This window comes from Oryctolagus cuniculus, chromosome 4, assembly GCF_051225735.1.
Source record: "Oryctolagus cuniculus isolate XC-2025 breed Fujian yellow rabbit chromosome 4, ASM5122573v1, whole genome shotgun sequence".
Taxonomy (NCBI): Eukaryota; Metazoa; Chordata; class Mammalia; order Lagomorpha; family Leporidae; genus Oryctolagus; species Oryctolagus cuniculus.
Genome location: NC_142870.1, coordinates 173067512 through 173095244, shown reverse-complemented (window position 1 = coordinate 173095244; position 27733 = coordinate 173067512). Strand labels below are relative to the sequence as shown.

Below are 27733 nucleotides of genomic sequence, written 5' to 3'. Positions count from 1 at the left end.
CGGAAGTGGAGCAGCCAGGACTTGAACCAGCGCCCATATGGGATGCTGGCACTGCAGGCGGCAATTTTACCTGCTACGCCACAGCGCCGGCCCCCCTTGGTTTTCAACATGGGAAGAAGCAGGCTCTTCAGTGACCTTGGGCCTCGGTCCCTAGACCAGCATGGTGGATGTCGGCCATCACTCGCGGGGCTCTTGTCCGTGAGGAGTGGAGAACGAGAACGTGGCGCCATAGCTCCACGGATGAATTCTTTCCTCTTTTTCTTGGAGGGGGCTCCTGTCACCTGACCCGGCCACTCGGAGCACACCAGCCCCAGGGGCCTCGTCAGGCTCCGCAGGCTGAGTGGAGAGCAGAGGCCTTGGGAGCTGCTCTCTGAGGCTCCCCAGGGTATTTGCAAGCTCCGGGATGTAGGCCTCCCGGGAGCCGTTGGAGTCTATTCACAGCGCGCCATCAGCTTCGTGTTTCTGGAACGCATTCCTTTTTCCATTGAGCTAATTTCTCGAAGCAATTCCCATGGTGCACTGACATTGTCTTCGCAGCCCTGGAAAATGGAATTTTTCGTTGAGAACCGGGCTGTTTACAATGCACTCCCACCCTTGCGCTCTTGGGTTCTTCGCGACTTCCTGTCTGGTGCAGATGTTTTCTTCCAGCCATTTCCTGGACATATCGGGCACATCTGATCCGATGGCGGCTGCTTGGGATCTAAGCAGCAGGCTCCAGCAGTGGGCTGAAGCTGTGTCTCTTAAATCCTCCAGTCCCCATCCGACTTGTCACAGCCGTTATGACTCCAGGTAAGAGCGAAGGAAACCAAGAGAGGTGGAGAAGGATGGTCCTCTGACTACGAGTTCTTGAATACTAAGAAATTTCAAGGTCAAAACTCATGGTCTCCAGAATTAGAGCTGGACTAGGCTGTAGTCAAAGATGAGAACTCGGTTACTCAGGCCCGTAGAATGGGAGTCCTAACCTCTATTTCATTTCTGACCCATGATTTTTCAAGGTGAGAAATGCCTAATGTATGTCTAGCAGCAAACATTAGTTTCTTGCGTCTTTTGTATCTAAGTGTATTTCCCCAGGACAGAGTCTTTCTTAGAAACGTATTGAGAAAAGTGTGCAAGTATTTTTTTCAAAATCTTAACGCTAGTTACTCCCTAAAAAGAAAAGCTTGCAAGCGTCCATTTCCTCGCTTGGCGGCAGCATGGAGTGCTATGAGCAAAAGAAGTGCTCACTGCTGCTGCGGGGTTTTGTTCTCGCTGTATCGTGTTGCTTTGATAGCTGCTTCCGCTGAGCATTTCCCCCATATCCTTTATTTATTTTTTAAAGGTCTATTTATATAAGCCAGAGCTACACAGAGAGTAGGAAAGACAGAGAGAGGGAGAGAGATCTTCCATCTACCAGCTCGCTCACTCCCCACATGGCTGCAGCAGCTAGGGCTGGGCCCAGCTGAAACCAGGGACCAGGAATTCTAACCAGGCCTCCCATATGACTGGTAAGGACTCAGATCCTTGGGCCAGCATGCGCTGCCTTCCCAGGCACATGAGCAGGAAGTTGGGATGGGAAATGGAGCAGCTGGGACCGGAGCCAGACTCCAATATGGGATGCCGTACAATTGCTGGACAATGCTGGCTTCTTCTCACAGCCTCTACACGCCTGGTACACTTCTGAGCTCCCCTGCCTCCTGGACCCTTGTCCTCATACAGTAGCTTACCTGCCATCAGCTCTCACTCCAAAATGTGCTGTTACTCAAAACAGTCTCGGGGCTGGCGCCGTGGCTCACTTGGTTACTCCTCCGCCTGCGGCGCCGGCATCCCATATGGGCGCCGGGTTCTAGTCCCAGCTGCCCTTCTTCCAGTCCAGCTCTCTGCTGTGGCCCAGGAAGGCAGTGGAGGATGGCACAAGTGCTTGGGACCCTGCACCAGCATGGGAGACCAGGAGGAAGCACCTGGCTCCTGGCTTCGGTTCTGCGCAGTGGCGGCCATTAGGGGAGTGAACCAACGGAAGGAAGATCTTTCTCTCTGTCTCTCTCACTGTCTATAACTCTCTCTCTCTCTCTCTCTCTCTCACTGTCTAACTCTGCCTCTCAAAAAAAAAAAAAAAAAAAACAGAAAAAAAAGTCTTTGCCATCGAAAGACCTTGACCCCGATTTCCAGACCCACTTCTGATTTAGCTGAATTATCTTGGAGAAGTCATTTAACCCCTTGGAGTGTCTGATTTGTAAAGAATAGTTATTTATTTAAAGAGCAGAGTCACACACACACACACACACACAAACACACAATTTTCAAGCAACTGGTTTACTCCCCGAATGCCAGTAACAGTCGAGGCAGGGACAACTGAAGCTGGGAGCAGGAACTCCATCCTGGTCTCCCACGTGGGTGGCAGGGACCAAGCACTTGAACCAGCACTGCTGCCTCCCAGGTGCCTTAGAAGGAGGCTGGGTGGAAGTCGAGGCAAGACTGAATCCTACGCGTTCTGATAAAGGATTCAGGCATCCCAAGTGATAGCTTCACCTGTTGTACCGCAGTGCTTCCCCAGTGTTTGATTTAACATAAAAAACAATTGTTCTCATTTTGTTTGAAAGGCCCAGAGCCAAACCTTTCATCCACTGGTTCACTCCTCCCGTGCCTGCAAAAGCCACAGCTGGGCTGAGCTATGGCCCAGTGTCGGTCATTCCGAGATCTGTCAATCTGAAGATTTGTCATTTTTCACATAGGAAATTTGTCTTCTCTAATATCTCTCTGGATGCTGTTTTCTTGATTCGCTACTTCAGTTCTCTTCAGAGTTGTAAATATTTTCATAGTAGATTTCTGATGAATGGGTTTATTGCTTATAGTTTTCTAACTGTCTAAACCGACTTTTTGTTCAACTCTCATCTAGCAGAATTCTTCATGCTTAGATGTTTCCATTAACGTCTGTCCATTGTTTCTACTGCTTCTAAAATGGCTGATTTTCAGAAATCCTTTAGTTTCCACTTTCATTTCTCTCCTATAATCTGCCAGATTTCTTTTTGTACTTTTTTCTATTATACCATCATGCATTCCTGAGCCTCTGTGTACAAAGTTCATAGATTCTTCAGTTTGATTGATAGGATGGGCAAGCATTTGTTCAGATTTTCCCTCCAACTCATGATGAATTTCTGATGTGTGTTGCTAATTTGTTACTTCTTTTCTGCCATATTACTTAGGCTTCACATTATTGCTCATCCACAGTTACGGGCCTTCTCCCTGCTGAGGAAGAGGAAGGCAAAGAGACTGGGGAAGTGAACTGAAGCTGGAGGCACCTGAGATTGAGGATGTTAACTTAGAACACTTTCTAACAAATTACATTTTTTCAAAGAGTATTACATTTTTTAGGCCGGCACCGCGGCTCAATAGGCTAATCCTCCATCTAGCGGCGCCGGCACACCGGGTTCTAGTCCTGGTCGGGGCGCTGGATTCTTTCCTGGTTGCCCCTCTTCCAGGCCAGCTCTCTGCTGTGGCCCGCGAGTACAGTGGAGGATGGCCCAAGTGCTTGGGCCCTGCACCCCATGGGAGACCAGGAGGAAGCACCTGGCTCCTGCCTTCGGATCAGCGTGGTACACCGGCCGCAGCGCGTCAGCCGTGGCAGCCATTGGAGGGTGAACCAACAGCAAAAGGAAGACCTTTCTCTCTGTTTCTCTCTCACTATCCACTCTGCCTGTCCAAAAAAATAAATAAATAAATAAATAAAAAATAAATAAAAAAACAGAGTATTACATTTTTCAAAGGTATTGATTAGATTTAGACTTTGAAAAAAGAACAGGCATATTCAAGTTACAAGGATTAAATTTTTTTTAAAGATTTATTTATGTATTTGAAAGACAGAATTACAAAGAGGCAGAGGCCGGGGGGGGGGGGTGGTTTGACCCTCTCGTTCACTCCCTAAATGGCCGCAACGGCCGGAGCTGGGCTGATCCAAAGCCAGGAGCCAGGAGCGAGGAGCTTCTTCTGGGTCTCCCACACGGGTGCAGGGGCCCAAGCACTCGGGCCATCTTCTACTGCTTTCCCAGGCCATAGCAGTAAGCGGGACTGGAAGTGGAGCAGCTGGGAGTCAAACTGGTGCAGTATGGGATGCCGGCACTGCAGGCAGTGGCTTTACCTGCTGCTATGCTGCAGTGTCGACCCCAAGGATTAAAGTTAAAACTAAGTATAAACATAGAACAAACAACTTACTAACAAGTTCAGGAAAATGCAGCAAGAAAAAGGAAAGAATTCAATCCAAATAGGGCAGGAAAGGAGGGAAAAACAGACAATAAAACACGTTATGAGAAAACAGAAATAGATTTAAATATAAAAGTGATTAAAGTTGAGGATAGCAGAAAGCAAATGTTGACCAAAAGAAATAGGCAGTAACATTAATATCAGGCAAAACTACAGCTTCAAAAGCTATACTACAGATAAAGAAAATCACTATATGATAAAAATGTTTGGCTGGCGCCGCGGCTCAATAGGCTAATCCTCTGCCTGCGGCGCCGGCACACCGGGTTCTAGTCCTGGTCAGGGCGCTGGATTCTGTCCCGGTTGCCCCTCTTCCAGGCCAGCTCTCTGCTGTGGCCAGGGAGTGCAGTGGAGGATGGCCCAAGTGCTTGGGCCCTGCACCTGCATGGGAGTCCAGGAGGAAGCACCTGGCTCCTGGCTTCGGATCAGCGCGGGCGTCCGCCGCTGCAGCCATTGTGGGGTGAACCTACGGAAAAGGAAGACCTTCCTCTCTGTCTCTCTCTCTCACTGTCTAACTCTGCCTGTCAAAAAAAATGTTTAATTCACCAGAAAAATATCATAATTTAAAGCTTTGATGAGAGCCGGCGCCGTGGCTCAATAGGCTAATCCTCCACCTTGCGGCGCCGGCACACCGGGTTCTAGTCCCGGTCGGGGCGCCGGATTCTGTCCCGGTTGCCCCTCTTCCAGGCCAGCTCTCTGCTATGGCCAGGGAGTGCAGTGGAGGATGGCCCAGGTGCTTGGGCCCTGCACCCCATGGGAGACCAGGAAAAGCACCTGGCTCCTGGCTCCTGCCAGGATCAGCGCGGTGCGCCGGCTGCAGCGGCGGCCATTGGAGGGTGAACCAGCGGCAAAAGGAAGACCTTTCTCTCTGTCTCTCTCTCTCTCACTGTCCACTCTGCCTGTCAAAAATAATAAAAAAATTAAAAAAAAAAAAAAAAAAAAAAAAAAAAAGCTTTGATGAAGCTAGTAACTTTATACAACTGGTCTCAGAAAGTATAAAGTAAAAATTGACCAAAAAATGATAAATAAGAATCTATCAAGGTGAGGCATTTAAGAAAAGATAATTCTCAATCATTAATAGATTGAGCAGTAAATAAGCACTAAGGCATAGAAATTTGGAAAAGACAATTAACAGTATTGATACTTAGAGGGCACTCAGCATTTTATTCAGGAGTTGGTGAATGTCCATTTTTTTTTTTTTTTGACAGGCAGAGTGGACAGTGAGAGAGAGAGACAGAGAGAAAGGTCTTCCTTCACTGTTGGTTCACCCTCCAGTGGCCGCCGCGGCCGGCACACCACGCTGATCCAATGGCAGGAGCCAGGTACTTATCTTGGTCTCCCATGGGGTGCAGGGCCCAAGCACTTGGGCCATCCTCCACTGCACTCCCTGGCCACAGCAGAGAGCTGGCCTGGAAGAGGGGCAACCGGGACAGAATCTGGTGCCCCGACCGGGACTAGAACCTGGTATGCCAGTGCCACAGGGGGAGGATTAGCCTAGTGAGCCGCGGCGCCGGCCTGTCCATTCTTTTCAAGGACAAATAGAACATGTTATAAAATTGATCGCATGCTAGGCTGTAAAGCTAACTTCAACAATTTTTCAGAGCATTGGTATTATGTCTGCAGGAAGCTACTTCAAGCAGTTCAAGAAAAAGTTCAATGAAAGAATAAGTTTATTTGAGGCCAGCACTGGGGCTTAGCAGGTAAAACCGCCACCTTCGAAGCTGGCATTCCCTTATGGGTGCCAGTGCGAGACGCTGCTTCCTGCTGATGTGCCTGGGAAAGCTTCGGAGGATGCCCCAAGTGCTTGGGCCCCTGCACCCATGTGGAAGACCCAGAAGAATAAGCTTATTTAATGCAAAAAAAATTGAAATCCATGCATAATTTTTTGTAACACACACTTTCCTTGAAGTTTTGAAGACCCTTTGTATTTAATTAAGGTAGACATTAATAATAAAAATAACTTGCAAAATATATGTTCGGAAAAATTTTAAAAACTTGTATTCTAAAACAATTTCTGGGTTAAACCTGAAATCATAATGTAAATTTTAAAAACTTGGAATTGAACAGAACTTGTGAGTAGTATTTAGAAGATATATAATCTTAAAGTACTTACCTTAGAAAGAAAGAAAATCTCCAAATTCAAAAGACAGGTAAAGAAAATACAAGCTAAACACAAGAAAGGAAAAAACAGTAAAGAAAAAAGAGGTGCAGAAATTAATGAAATATTAAGTGATCATACAATAGATGTTGACCAAGCCAAAAATTACCTTTTTAACTAATGAGATATGTAAGAAACGAGAGAAGGCCAGCAGAAGATTCAAAGACAAGAATATAATTATAGCTTTGTAGAGATTAAACAAAATTAATATTATGAATTACTCTATGCCAATAATTTTAAGAATTAGATGGATCACCAAATTGTTAAGGAAACACAACTCACAAAAACCAACTTTGAGGGGCTGGTGCTACGGCATAGTAGGTTAAGCCTTCACCCATGGCACTGGCATCCTGTATGGGCACCGGTTTGAGTCCCGGCTGCTCTACTTCCAATCCAGCCCCCTGCTAATGGTCTGGGAAGGCAGCCAAAGATGGCCCAAATGCTTGGGCCCCTGTACCCATGTGGGAGAACTGGAAGAAGCTCCTGGCTCCTGGCTTTGGCCTGGCCCAGCTCTGGCCGTTGTGGCCATTTAGGGAGTGAACCAGAGGATGGAAGACATTTCTGTTTACCCCTCTCTCTATATAATTCTGCTTCTCAAATAAATAAATCTTTTTTTTAAAAAAAAAAAAACAACTTTGAAACAAAATTATGACGTTTTATAATAGATTGAATCAAGTACTCAAAATCTACCCACAGAGACAACACTATGCCCAGATGGCTTTATTGGCAAGTTTTGGGAAGCAAAGAAAGAAGGGATAGCAGTTGGCATTTAGGCTAACAGTTGGGACACCTGCATCCATATTGGAGGCCATGGGTTCAGTGCCCCCCTCCAGCTGCTGATTCAGCTCCCTACTGATGCAGATCTAGAGAAGTGGCGGATGGCTCTGGTACTTGGGTTCCCGACACCCACGTGGAAGACCTGAATTGGGTCCCATCTGCTGGGTCCAGCCCAGCTCAGTCCCAGCCGCTGAGATCTGTCTCTGTGTCTGTCTGCTTCTCTCTGCCTTTCAAATAAATAAAATTTTTTAAAAAAAGAAAGGACAGCTAAACTTTAATCCTAAGTCTACTGTTTAGACAATATAAGAAATACAATACTTCCATTCATTTTAAAAGGCAAGCTAGCATAATCTTGCTATAAATATCTTACAAGAAGAGGATGAATAAGTTAAATTAAAGGCCACTCCTACTCCTAAATAGAGATGCAAACTTCCTACAGAAAATATCAAACCAAATTCAGTGCTGTATTAAAAATGCAGTACTTCATGATCCAGTTAGTTTACTGTAACAATACGAGATCGTCTCAATTCTAGGAAACCAACTGTAAGTTAGCATATGGTTAAGTATTAGCACATCAAGGGATGAAAACCATATGACTGTTCCAGTAGATACAGAAAAAGCACTTTCTAAAATTCAGCACACATTTATTATGCAAACTAAGAATAGACAGGAATTTCTTTAACCTACATAAATGTCATATATTCCATTATAATATAAGCATTCTCTTTAAGGTCAGGAATAGCAAGGGAACTCATTTTAATGAAACTACCGCGTTTGTGGGGACTTGACTAGACTGTCTGAACATGCCCTTCCTCCGTTTCAGAATTCAGCCCAGACCCAGTGTTGCAGTTAGCTGTCACCTGGCTGGGGCTTCTTCTTCAATCCGCAGCGACTCCACAGTCCTTCTCGACCTTGGCACTGTGCAGGAGCCCTTGTCGGGAACCTGGTGAACTATCCAGTTTCGGTTTCTCTGCTGTTCTTGCAGGCTGTGGGAAGACAGCCACAGAGGTGGTGTGCGGGGGGGATTGCAGCGCCTGCCTTCAAGAGGTCAAGTCTGTATCTTTCCTCTTGAGCCTGGGCTGGATTTGATACTTGCTGTGGGCAGTGCAATGTGATGGCAAGGCTGATTCTGAGTTCTCCAAAGGTCTGACGCACTGCTGCGGGGCCTCCTGGGACGTTGCCTAGTTACCCTGTCAGAGGACCAGAGACGGCCAGGGACAAAGACAAGCCCGACAGCCAGGGCCCAGCGGACCTCTCAGCTGACCGTGGTGCGAGAGTGAGCCCAGCCAGCACCAGCGGAGCTGCTCCCCGGATCCCAGCCTCGATCAACTCTCAAATCACGAGCCCAACCAGTGCTCTGTTCTTTTGTGTGTTTTTATTTGAGAGGAAGTGAGGCAGAGAGACTGAGCTCCTATTCTCTGATTCACTCCCCACGTGCCAGTAACCACCAGGACACAGCTGCTGGGGATCTGATCAGCTGAGCTGTGGCTGCTGCCTACCAGCTCAGCATTGGCAGGGAGCTGGAGGCAGGAGCCGCAGACAGGAGTGGAACCCGGGCACAGCACCACGGGACGTAGCTGTCTTCACCAGTGTGCTAGCTGCTTGGCTAAATGCCCATCCCACGCTCCTGATTTTACGTCAGTAAGTTTTGTGAGTGTTTGTTACCCAGCAGAAACCAGTGGATGTACTTCTCTCAGACTGCTATGAGACAGACCTGGGTTCAGATCTTGCCTTTGTTGCTTGTTGGGTGGTCTTAGAAGTCACTTCCCCTGCTTTGTTTTTGAAATGGGCATAACAGTTTCCACACACAGGTTGGGGTAAATGAAAATTCCTTCCAAGCTAGCAACCAGCGTCTAGCACACAACGAATGTTCCCTACTTGAGGGTCTGGGCTAAGGACCAGGGTATCACTTAAAAAAATTATGTGAGAGGGAGACAGACATACACACACACACACACAGAAAGAGAGAGAGAGAGAGAGAGAGAGAGAGTTCCCAGCTGGTGGTCCTCCCTAAATGCCTGCAACATCTGGGGCTGGGCTGGGGGTGAAGCTGGCAGTTGGGATTTCTATCCAAGCCATCATGGGATAACAGGGATCCCTCCCAGGGTCTCATTAGCAGGAAGCTGGAGCCAGGGGCCAGAGCCAGCCGTCAAACCCGGGTAGGTACTCTGATGTGGGGTGCGGGCATCCTAAGCATTAGGCTGAACGCGCACGCCCGTGTGACCTTCTAAGAGTTCAGGGCGTGGGAGGAGCTGTTTTTCTGGGAATCAAGGCTTCTGTACTGATTGTGTGTTGTCAGCGAAAAGGTTCTTTAAATCATATCCTGACTGTTTTCATTTCTGGCTACCATTTGCACTTTCAACTTGTATTTCTCTAGACCAGACAGGTAGTGCCTATCCAGGCAAGACATTTGATGGATGGTAATCTGGACGTCTTTAGAGATCTGAGACACAGTTTTATAGACTTAAATGCATCAAATGAACCCCACCTATTCCTTTGAACAAAAGCTATCATGCTGCCAAAGGCTGTGCAATTATATAATTATCAGTTTTGCTGTTAGATAATTGTGCTTTTTAAATGCTTTCCTGAAAATAGCTTCCCCCTCTCCAAAGAAAAATCTCCATTTGCTACCTTCTCTGACTTCGGGATAATTTGAGGGGGCGTGCCCTATCTTCTTGTCGCTAAGATGATGCGAGAGACGACATGATTGCAAGAGAAGCAGGGTATTGTTTCCACTCTCTTCTCGACACCGAAGAGGCCGCTGCTTTGCTCTGGGTCTCTCGTTCTCCACCCACTCGCAGGGTAAGTGGGATGGTCTGAAGACTGGTGGAATGCTTGCAAAATTCCTGAAATTTCAAACCAGAGAAGCCTCTTTACGAGAGCGCAAGCCGCGGCTGCTCCGGTCCCAGATCGCACGCAGAGCGGTGCTGCAGTCGCCTTTGGTTGTAACCTGCTTATTTAGGACATTTGTGGGGGTTTGGACATGAAACTCAACAACTTTAGGTTAAAAACTTTGCCGTTTTAAACGAGTGTGACACATGGTATTGTAAGCCCGCTGCCACCACAGCTTCCCATCATGGAGAGGAAGAGCGCTTTGCTGCTGTTGCTGGAGTGTCTGTACTGCCCGCCTCTGTCCTGTGCTCTCTCACTCCTTACTCCACTACACCTCAGGTGCTCGGGGTGCCAGTGTTTGCTGGCCTGGCTAGTTGGTTTGGATATGGGGACTGTGTTACTGCTACACAGAGATTAAGGAGCCATTTCACACTGAAGAGCTGCATTCAGAATCTGTCAGGTCTGCAGCTCCATCGCATTCAGACCCCAGGAGAGTGAGTGTGGGAACTTGGAAGACAAAGCTATGGGCACCGCTCTCCTGTGCTTTGTGTATTAGGCCCGGGAGGAATGTCTTCATGGCCTGGGCCAGTGTTTGAGTGTGACCTGTAAGCATGCTGGGCTTCTTTCTGTGATGAACAAAGAAAATCAAGTGTTGGGGGAAAATCCTACTCAGCAATAGTCATCTATACCACAGTCAACCTCTTCATGAAATTCTGCTGTCTTATCTTTGATATTTATAATTGTGATATGTTAGCCTAGAAGTTATAAACTTAACCTAAGACGCTGAATCAGTATCACTTGGAATCTTAAAAGGGGTCTTTTTTTTAAAAAAAGATTTATTTATTTGAAAGAGTTACACAGAGGGAGGAGAGGCAGAGAAAGACAGAGGTCTTCCATTTGATGGTTCCCTCCCCAACTGGCCACAATGGCCCAAGCTGTGCTGATCCAAAGCCAGGAGCCAGGAGCTTCTTCCGAGTCTCCCACGTGGGTGCAGGGGCCCAAGGACTTGGACCATCTTCTACTGTTTTCCCAGGCCACAGCAGAGAGCTGGATCGGAAGTGGAGCAGCTGGGTCTCAAACTGGCACCCATATGGGATGCCGGCACTTCAGGCCAAGGTGTTAACCCGCTGTGCCACAGCGCTGGCCCCTATTTTTTTTTTTTTTTTCATATAGATCAGTGACATTTTCCCAGTCTCTTCATCTCCATGATTCCATGATTCATGTAAGCCTGCGTCTCCTTGTCTATACCTATGTGAGTGGGAGGAGGACAGAGCTGTTCTGCCTGCTTCTCTCGCGGCATGCTGGGAAGGCAGGCCTGTGTTGCTGTGATTTTTGCTGGCTCCTTGACATGGCACCACGACCAGAGGGTGCACTGTTGGTCCCCGACTGCTCTCTGCCAGTGAAGCTGGGTGTGGGCCAGCCTGCAGGAGCAGGCTCTTAACTGTACAAGAGTATTGGTTTTGTTTCACAGGTGGCTGACGCAGCAAATGACCCCAACGTTTGTGTTCCTGTTTGCAGCACAGCTCCCCAACCTCTTCATTTGGAATACAGAAGCCATTCGGCATCAGTCACATTGTGCCATGCGAGGGTCAAGAGTTGGATTAGGGACTGGCCCTGGGGTACAGCAGGTTAAACTTCTGCCTTCAACACCAGCGTCCCATATGAGCACAGGTTCAAGTCCCCACTGCTCCACTTCCGATCCAGCTCCCTGCCAATGCACCTGGGAAAGCAGTGGAAGGTGGCCTAAGTTCTTGGTCTCCTGTCGCTCCCCGTCTTTGTGGAGGAACGACACTAAACCCTGCCTAGGCTTCATATCCGAGTCACGGCACCATTATGTCGCTCCCCCTCTTCGTGGAGGAACAACACAGGACCCTGCGCTGTTCTTTCGTCTGCTCGGTCCTTCCCGGGTTTGCTGCTGGTTCTTCCCAGGTTGGCTACCGACCCTTCCACCTCCGTGGAAGGGCGGTTCCCCCTGCCACATTCCCCACTTCCGCGGGGGAGCGGCACACCGCTGGCCGGCTCTCTCGGGGGCTGCACAGGTGTTCCTTCAGATAGATGTTCCCCCTAGATGTTCCTGGTGCATGTTGTCTCTCTCCTCCTTTATAGTCCTCTTCCACCAATCCCAACTCTGCTACCCACACGCCGAGTACGCTGCTCTCCTCCAATCAGGAGCAGGTCCTACAGTTTATTGGTTGAACTGGAGGCAGCTGTGTAGAAGCTGTTTCTCTTCTCAGCGCCATATTGTGGGAAAGCAGATGCATAGAATAAGTCTTAATTCCAGTAACTTAGTCTAGTCCGAGTTGCTCCCCACAGTCTCCTGTACCCACATGGGAGACCAGATAGAGTTCAGGTTCCTGGCTTCAACCTGGGCCAGAGCTGGCTGTTGTGGCCATCTGGGGAGTGACCAATAGATGGAAAACCTCTTTCTTTCTGTCTCCCTTTCTCTGTAACTCTGCCTTTTAAATCTATCAATCAATCAATCAATCTTTTTTTTTTTTAAGAATTGGAATATATTCAGCAGTGCTTTGCCCAAATCTAAGCTGAAGTAACTTCCACCACACATACACAAAGCAAGTTGTTCTTTCCTTTTGTGTCCCCCTGATTTTACATGGCTACCCATAGTGTCGTTTGGAAGGGGCTCTCGCCAATAGCCTTTTCTTGGTTTCTTGGCAGGTGTGATTTTGTCATGGCGTGTGATGGATTTTACAAGATGCTTCTGTTTTTACTGTGAAGAGTGCAGTTTGGAGTAATGCACCTGTAGCTTTAGTCTTTTCACCAGCCACTAACGATTACTTATCCGTTTCATACTGGAACACATGATTTATTCTGGGGGTAGAGGAGCCACTGGTTTCTCTAGAACTGTGGCTCTGTCACTGTGCTTAGTTCGAAACAGATGAAAGTGTACGTGACTTCTTACCATTTTTGTGCAGAGTCTCAAACAACTCTTGAAGCTTAGGGTTCAGTAGGTTGCTGATCCACTGAGATCAAAGTTTACATTTTCTTTAAATTTTTTTAATGTACATGAAGGGAACGCATTTCATATATTTCATATATACAGTTTTGACAGCATAACGATACTTTCCAAGTTTTACATTTTCACTGTTGAACCTCTTCTTTGCTTAAGACAAACAAAACCCTCTGCGACCGTGAAGGCACACACCGGTTCCTGCCATCACTCATTCTGCCCCCATAGGCAGATTTACATTTGCTACTTCTGTTGGATCTTTGTCACTCTTTACCTTCACTCTTTACCTTTAAAAATTATTTAGAGGCCGGTGCTGCGGCTCACTAGGCTAATCCTCCGCCTTGCGGCGACGGCACACTAGGTTCTAGTCCCGGTCGGGGCGCCGGATTCTGTCCCAGTTGCCCCTCTTCCAGGCCAGCTCTCTGCTGTGGCCTGGGAGTGCAGTGGGGGATGGCCCAAGTGCTTGGGCCCTGCACCCCATGGGAGACCAGGATAAGTACCTGGCTCCTGGCTTCAGATCAGCGCGGTGCGCCAGCTGCGGCAGCCATTGGAGGGTGAACCAACGGCAAAAGGAAGACCTTTCTCTCTGTCTCTCTCACTGTCCTCTCTGCCTATCAGAAAAATAATAGGGCCGGCGCCGCGGCTCACTAGGCTAATCCTCCACCTTGCGGCGCCGGCACACTGGGTTCTAGTCCCGGTCAGGGCACCGGATTCTGTCCTGGTTGCTCCTCTTCCAGGCCAGCTCTCTGCTGTGGCCAGGGAGTGCAGTGGAGGATGGCCCAGGTGCTTGGGCCCTGCACCCCATGGGAGACCAGGAAAAGCACCTGGCTCCTGGCTCCTGCCATCGGATCAGCGCGGTGCGCCGGCCGCGGCGGCCATTGGAGGGTGACCCAACGGCAAAGGAAGACCTTTCTCTCTGTCTCTCTCTCTCACTGTCTACTCTGCCTGTCAAAAAAATAAAAAAAATAAAAAAGAAAAAAAAAGAAAAAAAATAATAATAAAATAAAAAATATTTAGAGTTTCAGTGCTTATAAGTGCTTTCCTTTACTCCTTTTTAGGCAGCTGGAGGTTTTTTTTTTATGAAAGGCTTCAGATAGCTATGAAAATTCAGTGGAAATAATTAATAAAAATCACCCCTTATGTAACCAGAGCTGATTGTTGGAAATTTAAGATGTTCTATCCAGACTGTAGAGTGAACTTGTAATTTTTCAGCAAGAAAAGATTGCTCAAGATCATACTGAAAAATAATGACACACGGCCAGCACCGCGGCTCAATAGGTTAATCCTCCACACTGGGTTCTAGTCCCGGATGGGGCACTGGATTCTGTCCTGGTTGCTCCTCTTCCAGTCCAGCTCTCTGCTGTGGCCAGGGAGTGCAGTGGAGGATGGCCCAAGCGCTTGGGCCCTGCACCTGCATGGGAGACCAGGAGGAAGCACCTGGTTCCTGACTTTGGGTCAGCGTGGTGCACTGGCCGCAGCAGCCATTGGGGGGTGAACCAACAGAAAAGGAAGACCTTTCTCTCTGTCTCTCTCACTGTCCACTCTGCCTGTCAAAAAAAAAAAAAAAAAAAAAAAAACCAACAAAAAACAAAAAAAAAAAACTTGACATCCAAGTGAGACTGCAGCAGAGTGATTGCATGTGATCACTCATGCCACCACGGCACCAGTTACATCTGCTATTGTAGTGTTACAAATTCAAAGATGATCTAGTTACATGAAAAATTGTTGAGAAATTCTTTCAAATTTTACGAGCCAGGAACCTTCTCTGACATCATAGCACTCTTCTACACATCATGCAAAGCCTTTAGGGTTACAGCCTAATCAGCACCGGACCGTCCAGTAAAATAAAATCATGGAACCACCTTTCATAAGGATGTGGTCACTCATAATTTTTTATAGACTTGGACTTAGGAGATACTATGATGGGATTCATATCAATCTTTTTCTGAAAAAAGATTCATTTATTTGAAAGTCTGAGTTACACAGAGGAAGAAGGAGAAGCAGAGAGAGAGAGAGAGAGAGAGAGGGAGAGAAAGAGAGGGGTCTTCCATCCGCTGGTTCACTCCCCAGCTGGCCACAATGGCTGGAGCTGCGGCTTCTTTCGGAAGCCAGGAGCCAGGACTTCTTCCAGGTGTCCCACGCAGGTGCAGGGGCCCAAGGACATGGGCCCAACATCTGCTTTCCCAAGCCATAGCAGAGAGCTGGATCATAGAGGAGCAGCCGGGACTTGAACCAGTGCCCATATGGGATGCCGACGCTGCAGGCTGGGGCTTTAACCTGCAGCGCCATAGTGCTGGCCCCGATCAAGTTTTAAAACTATTGTGTAAGATGATAGTTGAAGCTTTGCCCGGAATTTATTTTTATACTCTACTGTAAGGACTTGAGAGTATTTTGGAGTTTTCTTTTACGATCATTCCACATTGGAAAATTGATTAATGGTTTTGCAAATGACTTTGTTTTTCTTTTTTAATACAGAAACAAGGATCCACATCTTGCCTTCATAGCACTGAGTGCCGTGTTCACTGGCATCAGGAGAGTCCAGATGGCAACCTCACCACTCACTGGAAATAAATTGATTTTTTAAAAAGCTTGATTCCAGAGAGAGTGAAAACACAGTTCAGTTATAATCCTTGCATCATGCCTACACACGGCCAGCACAGAGCTATCTGCACGCAAGTCAGAGAGAGGACGTGTATCACCAACATCCACAGGAGAGTTCGTGTTTTATCTTGGGCAGCAGCTCTGATTTCTTCCTCTTGGAAACCTTTCACTAGCGTGGACCAGCTCAGACACGAGTCTGCCAAAGCAGACTGAAGAACTGGGGCGGCTCCCAGGTAGGTGAGAGAGACAGGCTGTGTGCACGCACCACGGACTGGGCCAGTGTCAGCATCGGGGGGAGCAGATTGGCCACGATGTCAAGCACACGGGCCCACTCTGCCTTCCGGAATACCCTTCTGCGGTGTGGAAGGAGGGACAGAGTTACAGGTGGACACCGCGGGCTCGAGCCGTGGAGCGGCAGTTAACTTACTGACAGGAGAGGACGCTCGGGGCTGAAGAGCAGCGCAGGGCAAGAGGTGGCCGCCAAGACCAAGCGAGGGACCTGCGCTAGCTGGGGCCAGAGCGGGGGTTGGCAGGAGATGAAGGCTGAGTGGCAGACTGGACCCAAGGTTGACGAGCCTTGAAGGTCACACTCAGGGGTTTATAGTTTAACCCTCCAGAGCCACCAGAGTATTTTAAATGGAGAAATTATGAAATCATGTAGATCAGTATGGAGGAACGTTCCCTGGACTCCAGGAAGGATGGAGAGGATGCAGCAACGTAAGGAAGGCGGTGGCTGGGTGGACCGGATGGGCTCTCAGGAGAGCTGAACAAAGCCACAGTGGGGAGAACATCAAGGAGGCCACCGTGGGGAGGCAGAGGAGGAGAGAGCAGAGCATCTGGTGACGTTAATTCCTGGGGACACAAACTCTGAGACGTCCTAGAGTCAGTCACAGGCTGGAAGATGGAAACTAGAAAGAGGTAAGACGGGTCTACATCAGCCGAGAGCTTGAGGCCAACTCCCCGAGCAAACAAAGAAACTGCTCCACAGTCCTTCCCCGTACGCGGAAGATGAGCCACCAAGGTGACATCGCATCCTGCACACGGCGCAGCCAACCGAGACGCGGCAAACACATCTTCACGGCCTGCGTCCACTCCCTGCTGTCCTGCTGCTCTCCTCTGGTCTGTCTCAGTCCGTGGAAGCAGTCCGTTTTCTTTGCCTCAGATTTTCAGTATAAAATGCCCTGGGACACCTGGGTTCGAGCCCCAGCTGCTCCACTTCCAATCCAGCTCCTTACCCGTGCATCCGGGAAAGCGGCAGAAGATGGCTCAGGTGCTCGGCCGCTGGCGCCCAGGGGGGAGGCCTGGATGGAGCTCCAGATGCGGTCACAGCTGCAAGGCAGGGGACAGGGCAGCCAGCTGAGCGGCAGCGGGTCTGAAGAGCCTGCAGAGGGGGAGGATGGTGGGAAGATGGAGTCATCACTCTAGGGAGGAGGGAAGGAGAGAGATGAAGACAGTTGGGGGAGGGGAGCCACACAAACATGTTCTGTCAACAGGATGCGGAGACGGAGGAACACACTTTGCAAATGTGTGCAAATGGTGAAATCTGGGAGATTCTGGGTTTTAATGCTTTCAGTCTGCAGTCAGCTTGGGTGACGCTGTGAGAGGGACGTTTCTCTTGGTGGCGTCATCATTTCTGCCAAGGCTGTCCTTGCCACTCATCAGATACCGTGGCCGACCTGGAAGTGACTCCTGGACTGAGCTGGTCTGTTGTCCTGGATGTGTCAGCCCGCTGGACTGCCTAGGTAGCCCCCCTCCTGCTGAAGCGCCCTCTGCCCTGCCTCCGAGAGACCATTCTCCCACCCCTCAGCCCCCCTTTCCTTCCCTGTGACCCACGGATGTGACCAGGGGTGGAAACCAATCCCAAAGCAGCCAGGCCAGCAAGCGGCCAGCGGTCCAAGTGGCCTGTCCGGACAAATGAACTGAGCCGAGGATGTTTTCTCCTTGGATTCTGAGGCAGAGCAGTTGTGGGGGCCACTGGAGAGTACCATCCGGCGAGGCTGCCAGTGGGCTTTTGTGTGTCTGGGAGTTCTTCAGCTAGGGCTCAGTGCCTCGTGCTTCCGGCCACCAGAGCTGCCTGAGTGCGTCTGAGAGGCCTGCAATCAAAACAGGAGGCTGCTCCAAGAAGTTCATACAAAATGCGGTATGCAAATCTGTGCATGGAGTTCATCTTTTTGCACCCCAGATTTCATTCAGTTCTATTTTCCTCGCAGCACCCACGCCGACACCTTGGCCACACCACCAGGGCCGTGGTTCCATTCTCTTCAGCGATGCCAAATGAGCTTCCGGTTCCGAGGCTCACTACAAGCAAAATGTTCCTTTGCTGTCTGCTGTTTTGGTGTTTAATGTATCAATTATTTCTATTTAGGTTAAAGTATCGATTCTTTGTATTTAGTTTAATATACCAATTATTCATATTTAGTATGCATATTCAATGCTTCTCAAGGTGAAAATAAAGTGTTTTCCTTTTAAAGGTAATTGATACAAACTATCTAATGCAAGCCTAATAACATGAAACTGCCTGTGTATTGGTTTGAGCACACAAAGCCTTGTGTGCTCTTAAAGGGGAAGTCTACAACTGACAGTTCAGGGGTAGTGTGGTCATGTCACGGTGCTTTAAGGGCCTCTTCTAGTCTTTGCACGCCTTAGAGCTTGCCTTCCACCTTCAAGGTCACCACATGAGCAAACAAGGCTGCTGCAGCTCCAGCCCTCATCACTTATCACATTAGCTAACTTTTGCTTCGATGGTCCTGATTAACAAACCAGCCCAAGACTTAGGAGCTTACAACAGGCATTTATTTGTCTCACTCCGAGGTCTACAGATCTGTTCAGGGTAGCTGCAGGTTGGTTTCACACAGGGACGGGGTTGAGGCTTAACCTGCATGATTTCCTCAACTATTACCTACCTGGATTATTGGTAGGAACACCTAAGAACAAACTAAACCACGGGGCTGTACTCCAAGCCTCTGTTCCCACTGGCCAAAGACGGCCAAGACATGGTGGTATACACATGTACCCTCATCGGTGGGTTATCTGATTCTCCTGAGGGGTGAGGTAAAGGATTGCAGGCCAGCACACCACAGACGCCATGTGAGTCCCGGGAGGAAGGCAGGGGCGAGAGGGATGAAGGACCGCATCACAAAGCCACATCCCCGGGCCGGCGCCGCGGCTCACTAGGCTAATCCTCCGCCTAGCGGCGCCGGCACACCGGGTTCTAGTCCCGGTCGGGGCGCCGGATTCTGTCCCGGTTGCCCCTCTTCCAGGCCAGCCCTCTGCTGTGGCCCGGGAGTGCAGTGGAGGATGGCCCAGGTGCTTGGGCCCTGCACCCCATGGGAGACCAGGAAAAGCACCTGGCTCCTGGCTCCTGCCATCGGATCAGCGCGGTGCGCCGGCCGCATCGCGCTGGCCGCGGCGGCCATTGGAGGGTGAACCAACGGCAAAGGAAGACCTTTCTCTCTGTCTCTCTCTCTCTGTCCACTCTGCCTGTCAAAAAAAAAAAAATAAAATAAAATAAAAAAAAAAAAACAAAAAAAAAACAAAGCCACATCCCTAAGGAGCCCATCTGAAAGTCCCCGGAAACTTGCAGTCACACCTCACCGGCCAAAGCTTCACACAGCCAGTCCTGCAGGCAAGCAGCGCTGAGCAATGTCCTCTCCCGCGCAGGTGTCAGCCTGCCTACTCAAAGCCGGGTTCTGTCCCCGGGTCAGGAGACAGTGGCACCGGGGAGAAGCCCGGAACCTCCCTCACCCATGTTCAACAGGCCGCACCACGTTTATCCCTTGCTGTTGCAGGGGATCCTGACTTGGTCAAGGCGTCCACTGTGGCTGCTGCTCGTGCACATCTAATTCACATCCAACGAGCACCGTATGGCCGGTAACCGCCGGACTGATGCTTCCTCCAGGAAGAAAGCGCGGGCCGTCTGATTTCTCCTTCACAAAAGGTAACCTGCTTCCAAAACACAGCTTATTTAACTTCTATTTCTCTCCAAAAGAGAAATGACAGGGCCAGAGGAGTGGCCGTTAAAGGCCCCTGAAAACAAAGTATTTTAGCATCTCGGGGGTGCTCCCCCCCAAACAGCGGCACATCCCACCTCCTCACTTCGTCTTTCTCCATCAGCAAACTCGGCGGTTTTGTCATCAGTCTCCCTCGGACGAAAAGGAACGTCGTGAAGGCGGGACCCTGTGTCACTTCGCTCACTGTTGGTGAACTGGATTGCTGAGGTGGTCCTGACCTGGGCGAGGCAGGGGGCCGGGGGGGGGGGGACAAGGAGCCGCGGAAGGCCAACACCGCAGCCGTGAGCACTGCCCAGTGCCGCCATCTTCCATGGCTGAGGACTCGGCGCACCCCCTCTTCCTCACGCAGCTGAGTCTCACCTCCCATCATGCTCCGGATGCCGTGCCACCTTCCTGGACGCCACCACGTGCATTGTAGCCTCACCGCAAATTCCTATAAAGGGATGATCCCGGCTCTGGTAGGGAACAGTCCTCTCTTGAGGTTGCCCACACTTACCCAGAATGTACTATCCCCGGCCTTTCAACAAATCCCGCTCCTCTGTTCCCTTCTACCCACACGTCCCAGGTGTGACAAGTAGAGTTAGAGAGAGAGAGAGAGAGAGGTCTTCCTTCCATTGGTTCACTCCCCAAATGGCCACCAATTCGGGTGGTTTTGCGCCAATCTGAAGCCAGGACCCAGGTACTTCTTCCTGGTCTCCCATGGGGTACAGGGCCCAATCACTTGGGCCATCCTCCACTGCCCTCCCGGGCCACAGCAGAGAGCTGGGCTGGAAGAGGAGCAACCGGGACTAGAACCCAGTGCCTATATGGGATGCCGGTGCCGCAGGCGGAGGATTAACCAAATGAGCCACGGCGCCGGCCCCCCCAGGTGTATTCTTACATACAGGAAAACAAGAACCCAGCCTAAGCTGGCTGGGGGTCCCTCAGAGCCCAGCCAGGGCGCCAGAGCTCCACACAACATAACCTGGGGATTCCCCACCCCCACAACAGATTTTGACCAGGACTTTGGTTTTCTGGCCAACAAACCTGCTAGAGCCATAAGTTTTTCTCATGGCGGCTTCATGGGGCTGTCGCAGCCATTTTGTGACCCTGAGGCACCCAGTGTGAGAGAAGGCAGTCTGTTGATGGGGCCACAGGGGGCCTGGAAAGAGACTGGGTCCTTCAGGTCACCCGCGCAGCTGGCCATCACGGAGTGGATTTCTTCTAGGCTTCTTAGTTGTGACACAGAGAAAGACGGTCCCGACCTGCGGGGCTGGCCTGGGTGTTCTGCTGGGCGGGAGTCATTTCCCCCAGTGACCTGCCTGGCCGCACATTCATTTCCCAGGAGGCCCTGGGCCCCAGGACATGGGCAATGGCTGCAGACCCGCGGCACCTGCACACCTGAGGGTCAGGTGTGTGATGCTAGAGAAACGCTTTGCAACCTAGGCTGTGGACAGGGCGTGGGCAGGTGTCTGACCGGGGGAGGGGCCAGCTAGCAGGCTGGGGCCGCTGTCCTGCGCCCGGGAGCAGCTGGAGGGCGGCAGGAGCAAGGAGGAGGCGTGGGGAGTCTCGCCCTGCACCGCGGGGCGGGGGAGGCTTGCGGGGCAGGGGAGGGAGGTACTCCTGGGCTGTCCCCCGCAGAGCCAGGGCCCCCCACGCTTGGGGGCGCGGCGGACCTGGCTCCTGGGCGCGCACAGCCCGCTGCGTGCAGGGGGAGGAGGAGGAGCGCGGCGAGGCCGAGCCCCGCGGGCGGGGAGGGGGCGTGGGCGCGAGTTCAAAGCCCAGCCCCGCCCGGCCTCCAGGGCCAGGCGCGCGCGGCGGGGCCCGCGCAGGGAGGGCGGCTGCCGCCGAGCGCGGTTGCTAAGCCCCGCGCCCCCGGAGACGTTCCCAGTGGCGGCCGCCGCCCGGCGCGGCGCAGGCCGAGACGCGAGGAAGGGCGGCGCGGGCCGGGAGCTGCGCGCCGCGCCCGCTCGGCCGTCGAGCCTCGTCCCCGCGCCGCCTGCCCGGAGCCCGCTGCCGCCGCACCATGCCCGCCGCCGAGCCGGCCCCGCGCCCGCCGCCGCCCCCGGCCCGGCCCGCCCCCGGCTGCCCAGCGCTGCCTGCCCCGGGTAAGCACCCTGCGCCCCGGCGCCGACCCAGCCTGCATGCCCCCCGGCATGTTCTGGCGCTTCGGACGCCCCAGCTCCGCAGCCGGCTCCGTGCGGGATGGGGCAGTGGTGCCAGAGCCCGCGGGGCTGCCCGGAGCGCGCGCGCGCGCGTGTGCACACCCGCGGCAACTCGCTTGCGGGCTGTTGTCCCCTTGCTTGGCGCCTGGAGGACCCTCCCTGGGAGATGCACGGAGCAGCTTTGCAGGTGCCCCGCTGCAGGAGAGGGAAGGGGCTGGGAGGGAGCTGGTATCCGTCGAGTATCTCCAGCGCTTGGCGCCCCACCTAGCTTAGACCTCTTGGCATCCCCTCCACGAACCTGTAAGAAAGGTGGGACTACCCCACTTCTCAGAGGAGAAAACGCTGACTCCCCGGGCTCGTGCCTTGCCCAGGGTTGCCTGGCTTAACAGCGGCGGAGCTGGAAGTTGAACCTTGGTCTCCAGAGCTGAGACCCCTCTAGGAGAGGAAGCTCCTTAGAACCGGGTGAGAGGTCACAAGGGGACTAAAGACAATTAGGGACAACGCAGCAGGGAGAGCCCTTGGAAATTAGACCGCTCCTTAGACCGCGTGGCGCTCCCCCTGCTGTCCGGCTCTGGGGCCAGGCGTGGTGAGAAGGTGGCAGACTGTCCCGTGCTGGGCAGAGCGCTGGGACATCTTCCCGAGTGTGCACCTGCTGGGGAGTGGGGTGAGAGGGTCGTGGAGGGGACAGTTGGTCGGTCACCCCTTGGCCTTTGTCCTCCCAGTGCATTCCATTCTCTTTCCCGTCCTTGATGTCTTCTTGCCCAAGCTGACAGCTGTCAGACTGAAGCCGGGTCCCACCTTCGCGGCTGTTGTCGCTCACGGCACATCTGGCCTTGCTGGTGCTGGGAGCTGTGAACCCAGTGATCTGATCTGTTGGCTGTGTCATGCAAGGATCCCGAGGGTCAGGCCCCTAGAGCAATAGGCAGGCTTGTGCTTATCCTAGGCAGGGGTCCTGGGAGAGGAGTGCTGGGCTTACCCGACAGCCCAGCTTTGGGAAAGAAAGCTTTTATGATTGAATACCTGGACTGGTGGTGCCATAAAACGCTTCACTGTTGAAAGGCAGAGCGGAAGGAGGAGGCAGAAAGTGACTCTGAGAAGCGCTTGGAGGGCTTGGCGCCGTAGCCAGGTTCCTTCCTGCTGAGCGTGGCCGTCTGCCTGCACTTTGCTGCCCGGGGTGCTCTGGCTGCCCACTGCCAGGCCGTCTCTTTCTTTGTTGGAGGGTGACGCCCGGGCTGCAGGAGCCTGCTTTGCCCAGCTCCCTGGCCCTTGGTGGGGAGACTGAGGCCTGGGAACTGGACGAGCTGTGTCTGCAGAGCGTCACTGGGGCGCTGTTGGCTTCCGCTCCACTTGTTTGTTGGCCTGTGTTCCACTTGTTTCTCAGCCGCTCCTTCACGCCCTCCCAGTTTTCCCGGCAAAGCCTCCCGATGCACTCGCCTAGGAATTCTACTGCCGATCGGATTCTGAGGAAGCCAGACAAAAGCACGGACCCCTGCCACTCTCAACACGCTTTCCCTCCTAGAATCCGGGCAGGACTTTAATTGTCAGTAGCGGCTGCCCTCTGCTAGCCTGTAGGGTGCCTGGACATGAACTTATAAAAGGCGGCGCCATGTCCCCAGGACTGCAGGCAGGGGTTCAGCGGCCGCGAGTCGCCCCGTGGCATGCTGTGGCATGGTGCCTGGGCGTGCTGCTTAGAGCAGAACCAAAACGGGCAGAACCTCGGTTGTCCCAAAATCTCATTTCTCGGCTTCTCTTAGGCTTTTTCCTGGTTCAATGGGAATGCCCCCCCCCCCCCCCAGGTTTTCCTAAATCTTGGAGTATTTCAGGCTGGTGTTTTGCTTTTCTTGGGACGAGCTGGGTAAAGGTCTTAGCTTCTTCCTAAGGCTAATCAAAGGAAAGGGAAGGGCTGCTTGCCTGTGGTGTCACAACCCGCTACACACTGCGGGAGTGCTGAGTCTGGGCAGGCAGGGGGCTCGGCTCTCCCGCAGCCTGGCCTTCGTGCTGGGGTCATTGTAGAGAGGTGGGCTGCTTCAGCTGGGGGCTCTTGCTCCCTGGCCCAGCATCCCCTTGAGGCTGGTATTTTGAATTTCTCCACCTTTTGTCGGTGGTGGCCATGTGACAGTGCCTACATTGGACCTAGTGGTTGGTGGAGCTGAGCCCCTGTCGGAGAGGCCTGGGGTGGGGGGTGCTTTGCGAGGGCGTTTGCATTAGCTGCCTGGTGGTGTGGGTCAGCAGAGGGAAAGGGTGGGGGGAAGACAGCTGTACTGGGAGCACGAGAGCGGAGCTGGGTTCTCCTTCGGGGGAGGGCTGAGGCCTCCTGAGCACCCAGGCAGTCACTGAACTCCTGGGAACCGCACTTGCTGCATCCCTCTTGAGTTAATAACCCTTGTCCAGCTGACCTCAGAGCGCTGTTCCATGATCAGAGGGCAAATGCTTTCCGTGACTCGGCAGCCACTTACTGAGCAAGCCCATAAAGACCTTCCCTGGGGAAACTGGCAGTCTCTTGGGGGTAGCAGAGGCACCGTGATGTGGACAGTGAGTGATGGCGTCGAGAGTGGGACCAGCACAGCGAGGTTCCCAGGGCTGCTGGGGCTGGGCTCGAGGCTGGGCTCCGTACTCCGTTGGAACCGCCTTCGAATGTTGGCTCTCTCGCTTTACTGCCCTGCAATCGTGGGCAAGCCACTCTGAACCTCAGTGTCCTTAGTGGTACAATGGGCACGTTCCAATTGCTCTGAGGATTGAGGGCTGCAGCGCACTGACCGCACATTGCACACGAGAAGCGCTGTAGTTAAAGGTATCTTTCAGGTGGAAGAGATTCTGTTTGGCTGCCTTGGGCCGGTGCTTTTCAAAGACGACTGGGCATTTGAATCATCTGGGCGCTTGTTAAGATGTAGACTTTTAAAAACATTTTTTTTGACAGGCAGAGTGGACAGTGAGAGAGAGAGACAGAGAGAAAGGTCTTCCTTTTGCCATTGGTTCACCCTCCAATGGCCGCCGCGGCCGGTGTGCTGTGGCCGGTGCACCATGCTCTTCCGATGGCAGGAGCCAGGTGCTTCTCCTGGTCTCCCATGGGGTGCAGAGCCCAAGCACTTGGGCCATCCTCCACTGCACTCCCGGGCCACAGCAGAGAGCTGGCCTGGAAGAGGGGCAACCGGGACAGAATCCGGCGCCCAGACCGGGACTAGAACCCGGTGTGCCGGCGCCACAAGGCGGAGGATTAGCCTAGTGAGCCGCGGCGCTGGCCAAGATGTAGACTTTGATTCAGAGGTGGAACCTGAGATTCTGCTGCTCCTGCTGGCTCCTGGCTCCTTGCAGGTGTGGCTTGTTTGAGTACAAGGCCCCAGGCCACTGCTTCCCAGGTGAAGTCCGAATCTTGGGCCCAAGAGCAGACGCTGTTTGGGGCGACCCTGGGGAGAGTTCAGGCCTCCTGGGCAGGCTGGCGTGGAGCCTCCGGGAACCTCTGGGGTCCTGGATCTCAGCCACTTTCCCCCAAACACCCTGGGACCAGTCCCCCAGGGAGGGGCCAAACGCTGCCTACTTTTGCAGGCCAGCATTGAGGACACAGGGCAGAGGGAGCCATGGCCATATCAGTGTGTGACGGGTAGAGTGAGTGCTGTGAGCTAAGACCCCAACGTGTGACCAAGGGGTGGCTGGAGAGGAGCTCTGTCGGGCCCGTGGGTGCTGGAGAAGGCAGTGAGGGTGCTGGAAAAGAGAGCAAAGCTTCGTGGGGGTGACTGAGCTGGGTTTCCAATGTCGCGTCATTGTGGCTGCCTGGAGGAGGAGGGCAGAAGAGGGGGGGGAATGGCGACGTGGAGTTAGGGAGCAGCGTGTGCACAGGTAGGGTGCCTTGGGACAGTGCGATGTGTGTGTGTCATTGGAGCCAGAGTCCTTTGGTGTGGGGAGTAGGGAGGGAAGGGCTTGGGGAAGGGGGCAGGGCCTGGCCTGTGAAGCTGAATAGGTCGGGGCAGGCTCTGGTCCTGCCACAAATCAATGTACCCTGAGAAAGGTTGCCTGTCACTCACGCCGTGTGCCCCTCACAGGTCAGCGGAGCACAGGGGGTGCACTTCCCCCACTGCGAAGAGTGGGGGGTTGCACTGTTGCTCATGCCTGCGGCCATTGGCCAGGCCTGGCTGTGGGGGCCTTGCAGTTGGGGCAGCGAATGACAAGAAAGTTCAGGGCCGCCCTTGTCTGTTCCGCAGTTGTCTGTTCTGTGGCCAGAGCTGCTCGCAGGGGAGTAAGATGTGTGTTCCTTTAAAAAAGAAAAAACCTCGTAGATTCCTAGTGTTGACTTAAATCACTTTTATTACAATGTAATTCAAATAGATGGTAGCATTAAATAATTCTATATGCCTGTATAAATAAAATATCAGATGTTATACGTTCGGACTAACACCATAAATTTAATGTGATGGATGAAGTTATTTTTGCTAAAACTGAATCACATTTCTGTTTCTTTTTTTTTTTCCCAAGATTTATTTGAAATGTAAAGTAGCAGAGAGAGAGAGACAGAGACAAAAGAGATATTCCATTCGCTGGTTTACTCCTCAAATGGCCACCACAGCCAGGGTAGGCCAGGCCGAAGTCAGGAGCCAGAAACTCCATCTGGGTCTCCCAAGTGGGTGGCAGGGGCCCCAAGTTCTCGGGCTGTTGTCTCCTGTTGCATGTTATCAGGGAGCTGGGTGGGGAGTGGAGCAGCTTGGATTTGAACCAGCGCTCTAGTAAGGTTTGCCGGTGTTACAAGTAGCAGGTTTAACCTTGTCTGGCTTGCTCAGGGTAAGCAAGTAGTGGGCTTACCTGGTGAGCCACGGGGCTGCCTCCCGCTGTGTCTGTCTGAGAGTGGTTAAGGTCCCCATGAATATGCTGAGCCGAGTGCCAGGCCCCGGCGTTGTGAAGGCTCAACTCCCTCACCAGTTTCCTATTAAATCTGATGTGTTCTTTTCTTTCTTGCATCTTTTAAAAAAAGATTTATTTATTGTATTTGAAAGGCAGAGACAGTGAGAGAAATCTTTCATCTGCTGGTTCACTCTCTAAATGGCCACAGCGGCCAGAGCTGGGCTGACCCAGAGCTTCTTCTTGGTCTCCCACATTGGTGCAAGGGTCCAAGCACTTGGGCCATCGTCTGCTGCTTTCCCAGGCACATTAGCAGGGAGCTGGATTGGAAGTGAGCAGCAGGGGCTTGAACTGGCACCTGTATTGGATTTTGGCACTGCAGGTGGTGGCTTTACCCATTAAGCCACAGTGCCAGCCAGCCCCTGATACTAGGGGGCTGTGATAACTGAAATAGTATTGTGTAATGTGAACACACACTGATAATGCAAGAAAATATATAGCAAATGGGCAGCGCTGTGGCGTTGTGGGTTAATCCTCTGCCTGCGGTGCCAGCATCCCATATGGGAACCAGTTCTAGTCCCGGCTGTTCCTCTTCTGATCCAGCTCTCTGCTATGGCCTGGGAAAGCAGTAGAAGATGGCCTAAGTCCTTGGGCCTCTGCACCCACGTGGGAGACCTGGAGAAAGCTCTTGGCTCCTTGCTTCAGATTGGCACAGCTTTGCCTGGTTGCTGCCATTTGAGGAGTGAACCAGTGAATGAAGACCTTTCTCTCTCTGTCTCTCCCTCTTACTGTCTGTAACTCTACCTCTCAAATAAATAAGTAAATCTTTAAAAAAAAAGAAAATATACAGTGAAACTATGTGTTAAAACTTGGTGATGGTATAGTCTTTCAGATGACCCAGAATGTGTTTTTATTGATTGAAAAATAGTTTTAGGGGCCAACACTGTGGCTCAGTGGGTTAGCTGCCACCTGTGACACTGGTGTCCCATATCAGAGTGCCAGTTCCAGTCCCAGCTGCTAACTCAGTTCCCTACTACTGATGCACCTAGGAAGGCAGCAGAAGATGGCCCAGGTGCGTGGGGAGACCCAGATGGAGTTCCAGGCTCCTGGCTTCAGCCTGGACCAGCCTGGGCTGCTGTGACCCTTGGGATTTGGAGCATGAACCAGAAAATGAAAGATCTCTCTCTCC

At 52.0% G+C, this 27733-nt stretch overlaps 1 protein-coding gene and 2 long non-coding RNA genes across 3 annotated transcripts in view; 2 read left to right on the top strand and 1 right to left on the bottom strand.

Annotated features, from left to right (window-relative positions):
* The first annotated feature begins 604 nt into the window (after positions 1-604).
* On the top strand, positions 605-18042 carry LOC138849412 (uncharacterized). The gene is made up of 2 exons (XR_011388274.2): positions 605-789; positions 15438-18042. It is a non-coding gene; the product is annotated as an uncharacterized LOC138849412 (long non-coding RNA).
* Positions 18043-19101: 1059 nt separating this feature from the next.
* Positions 19102-21185, bottom strand: LOC149127222 (uncharacterized). The gene is made up of 3 exons (XR_016232941.1): positions 20600-21185; positions 19651-20006; positions 19102-19505 (listed from the first exon to the last, which is right to left on the bottom strand). It is a non-coding gene; the product is annotated as an uncharacterized LOC149127222 (long non-coding RNA).
* Positions 21186-21434: 249 nt separating this feature from the next.
* Positions 21435-27733, top strand: part of DCLK3 (doublecortin like kinase 3) — a 49207-nt gene continuing 42908 nt past the window's right edge. The window contains exon 1 of the mRNA XM_070072954.2: positions 21435-21660. Within this exon, the coding sequence (XP_069929055.2) occupies positions 21579-21660 (82 nt within the window). The 5' untranslated portion in view covers positions 21435-21578. The remainder of the gene's footprint in view (positions 21661-27733) is intronic.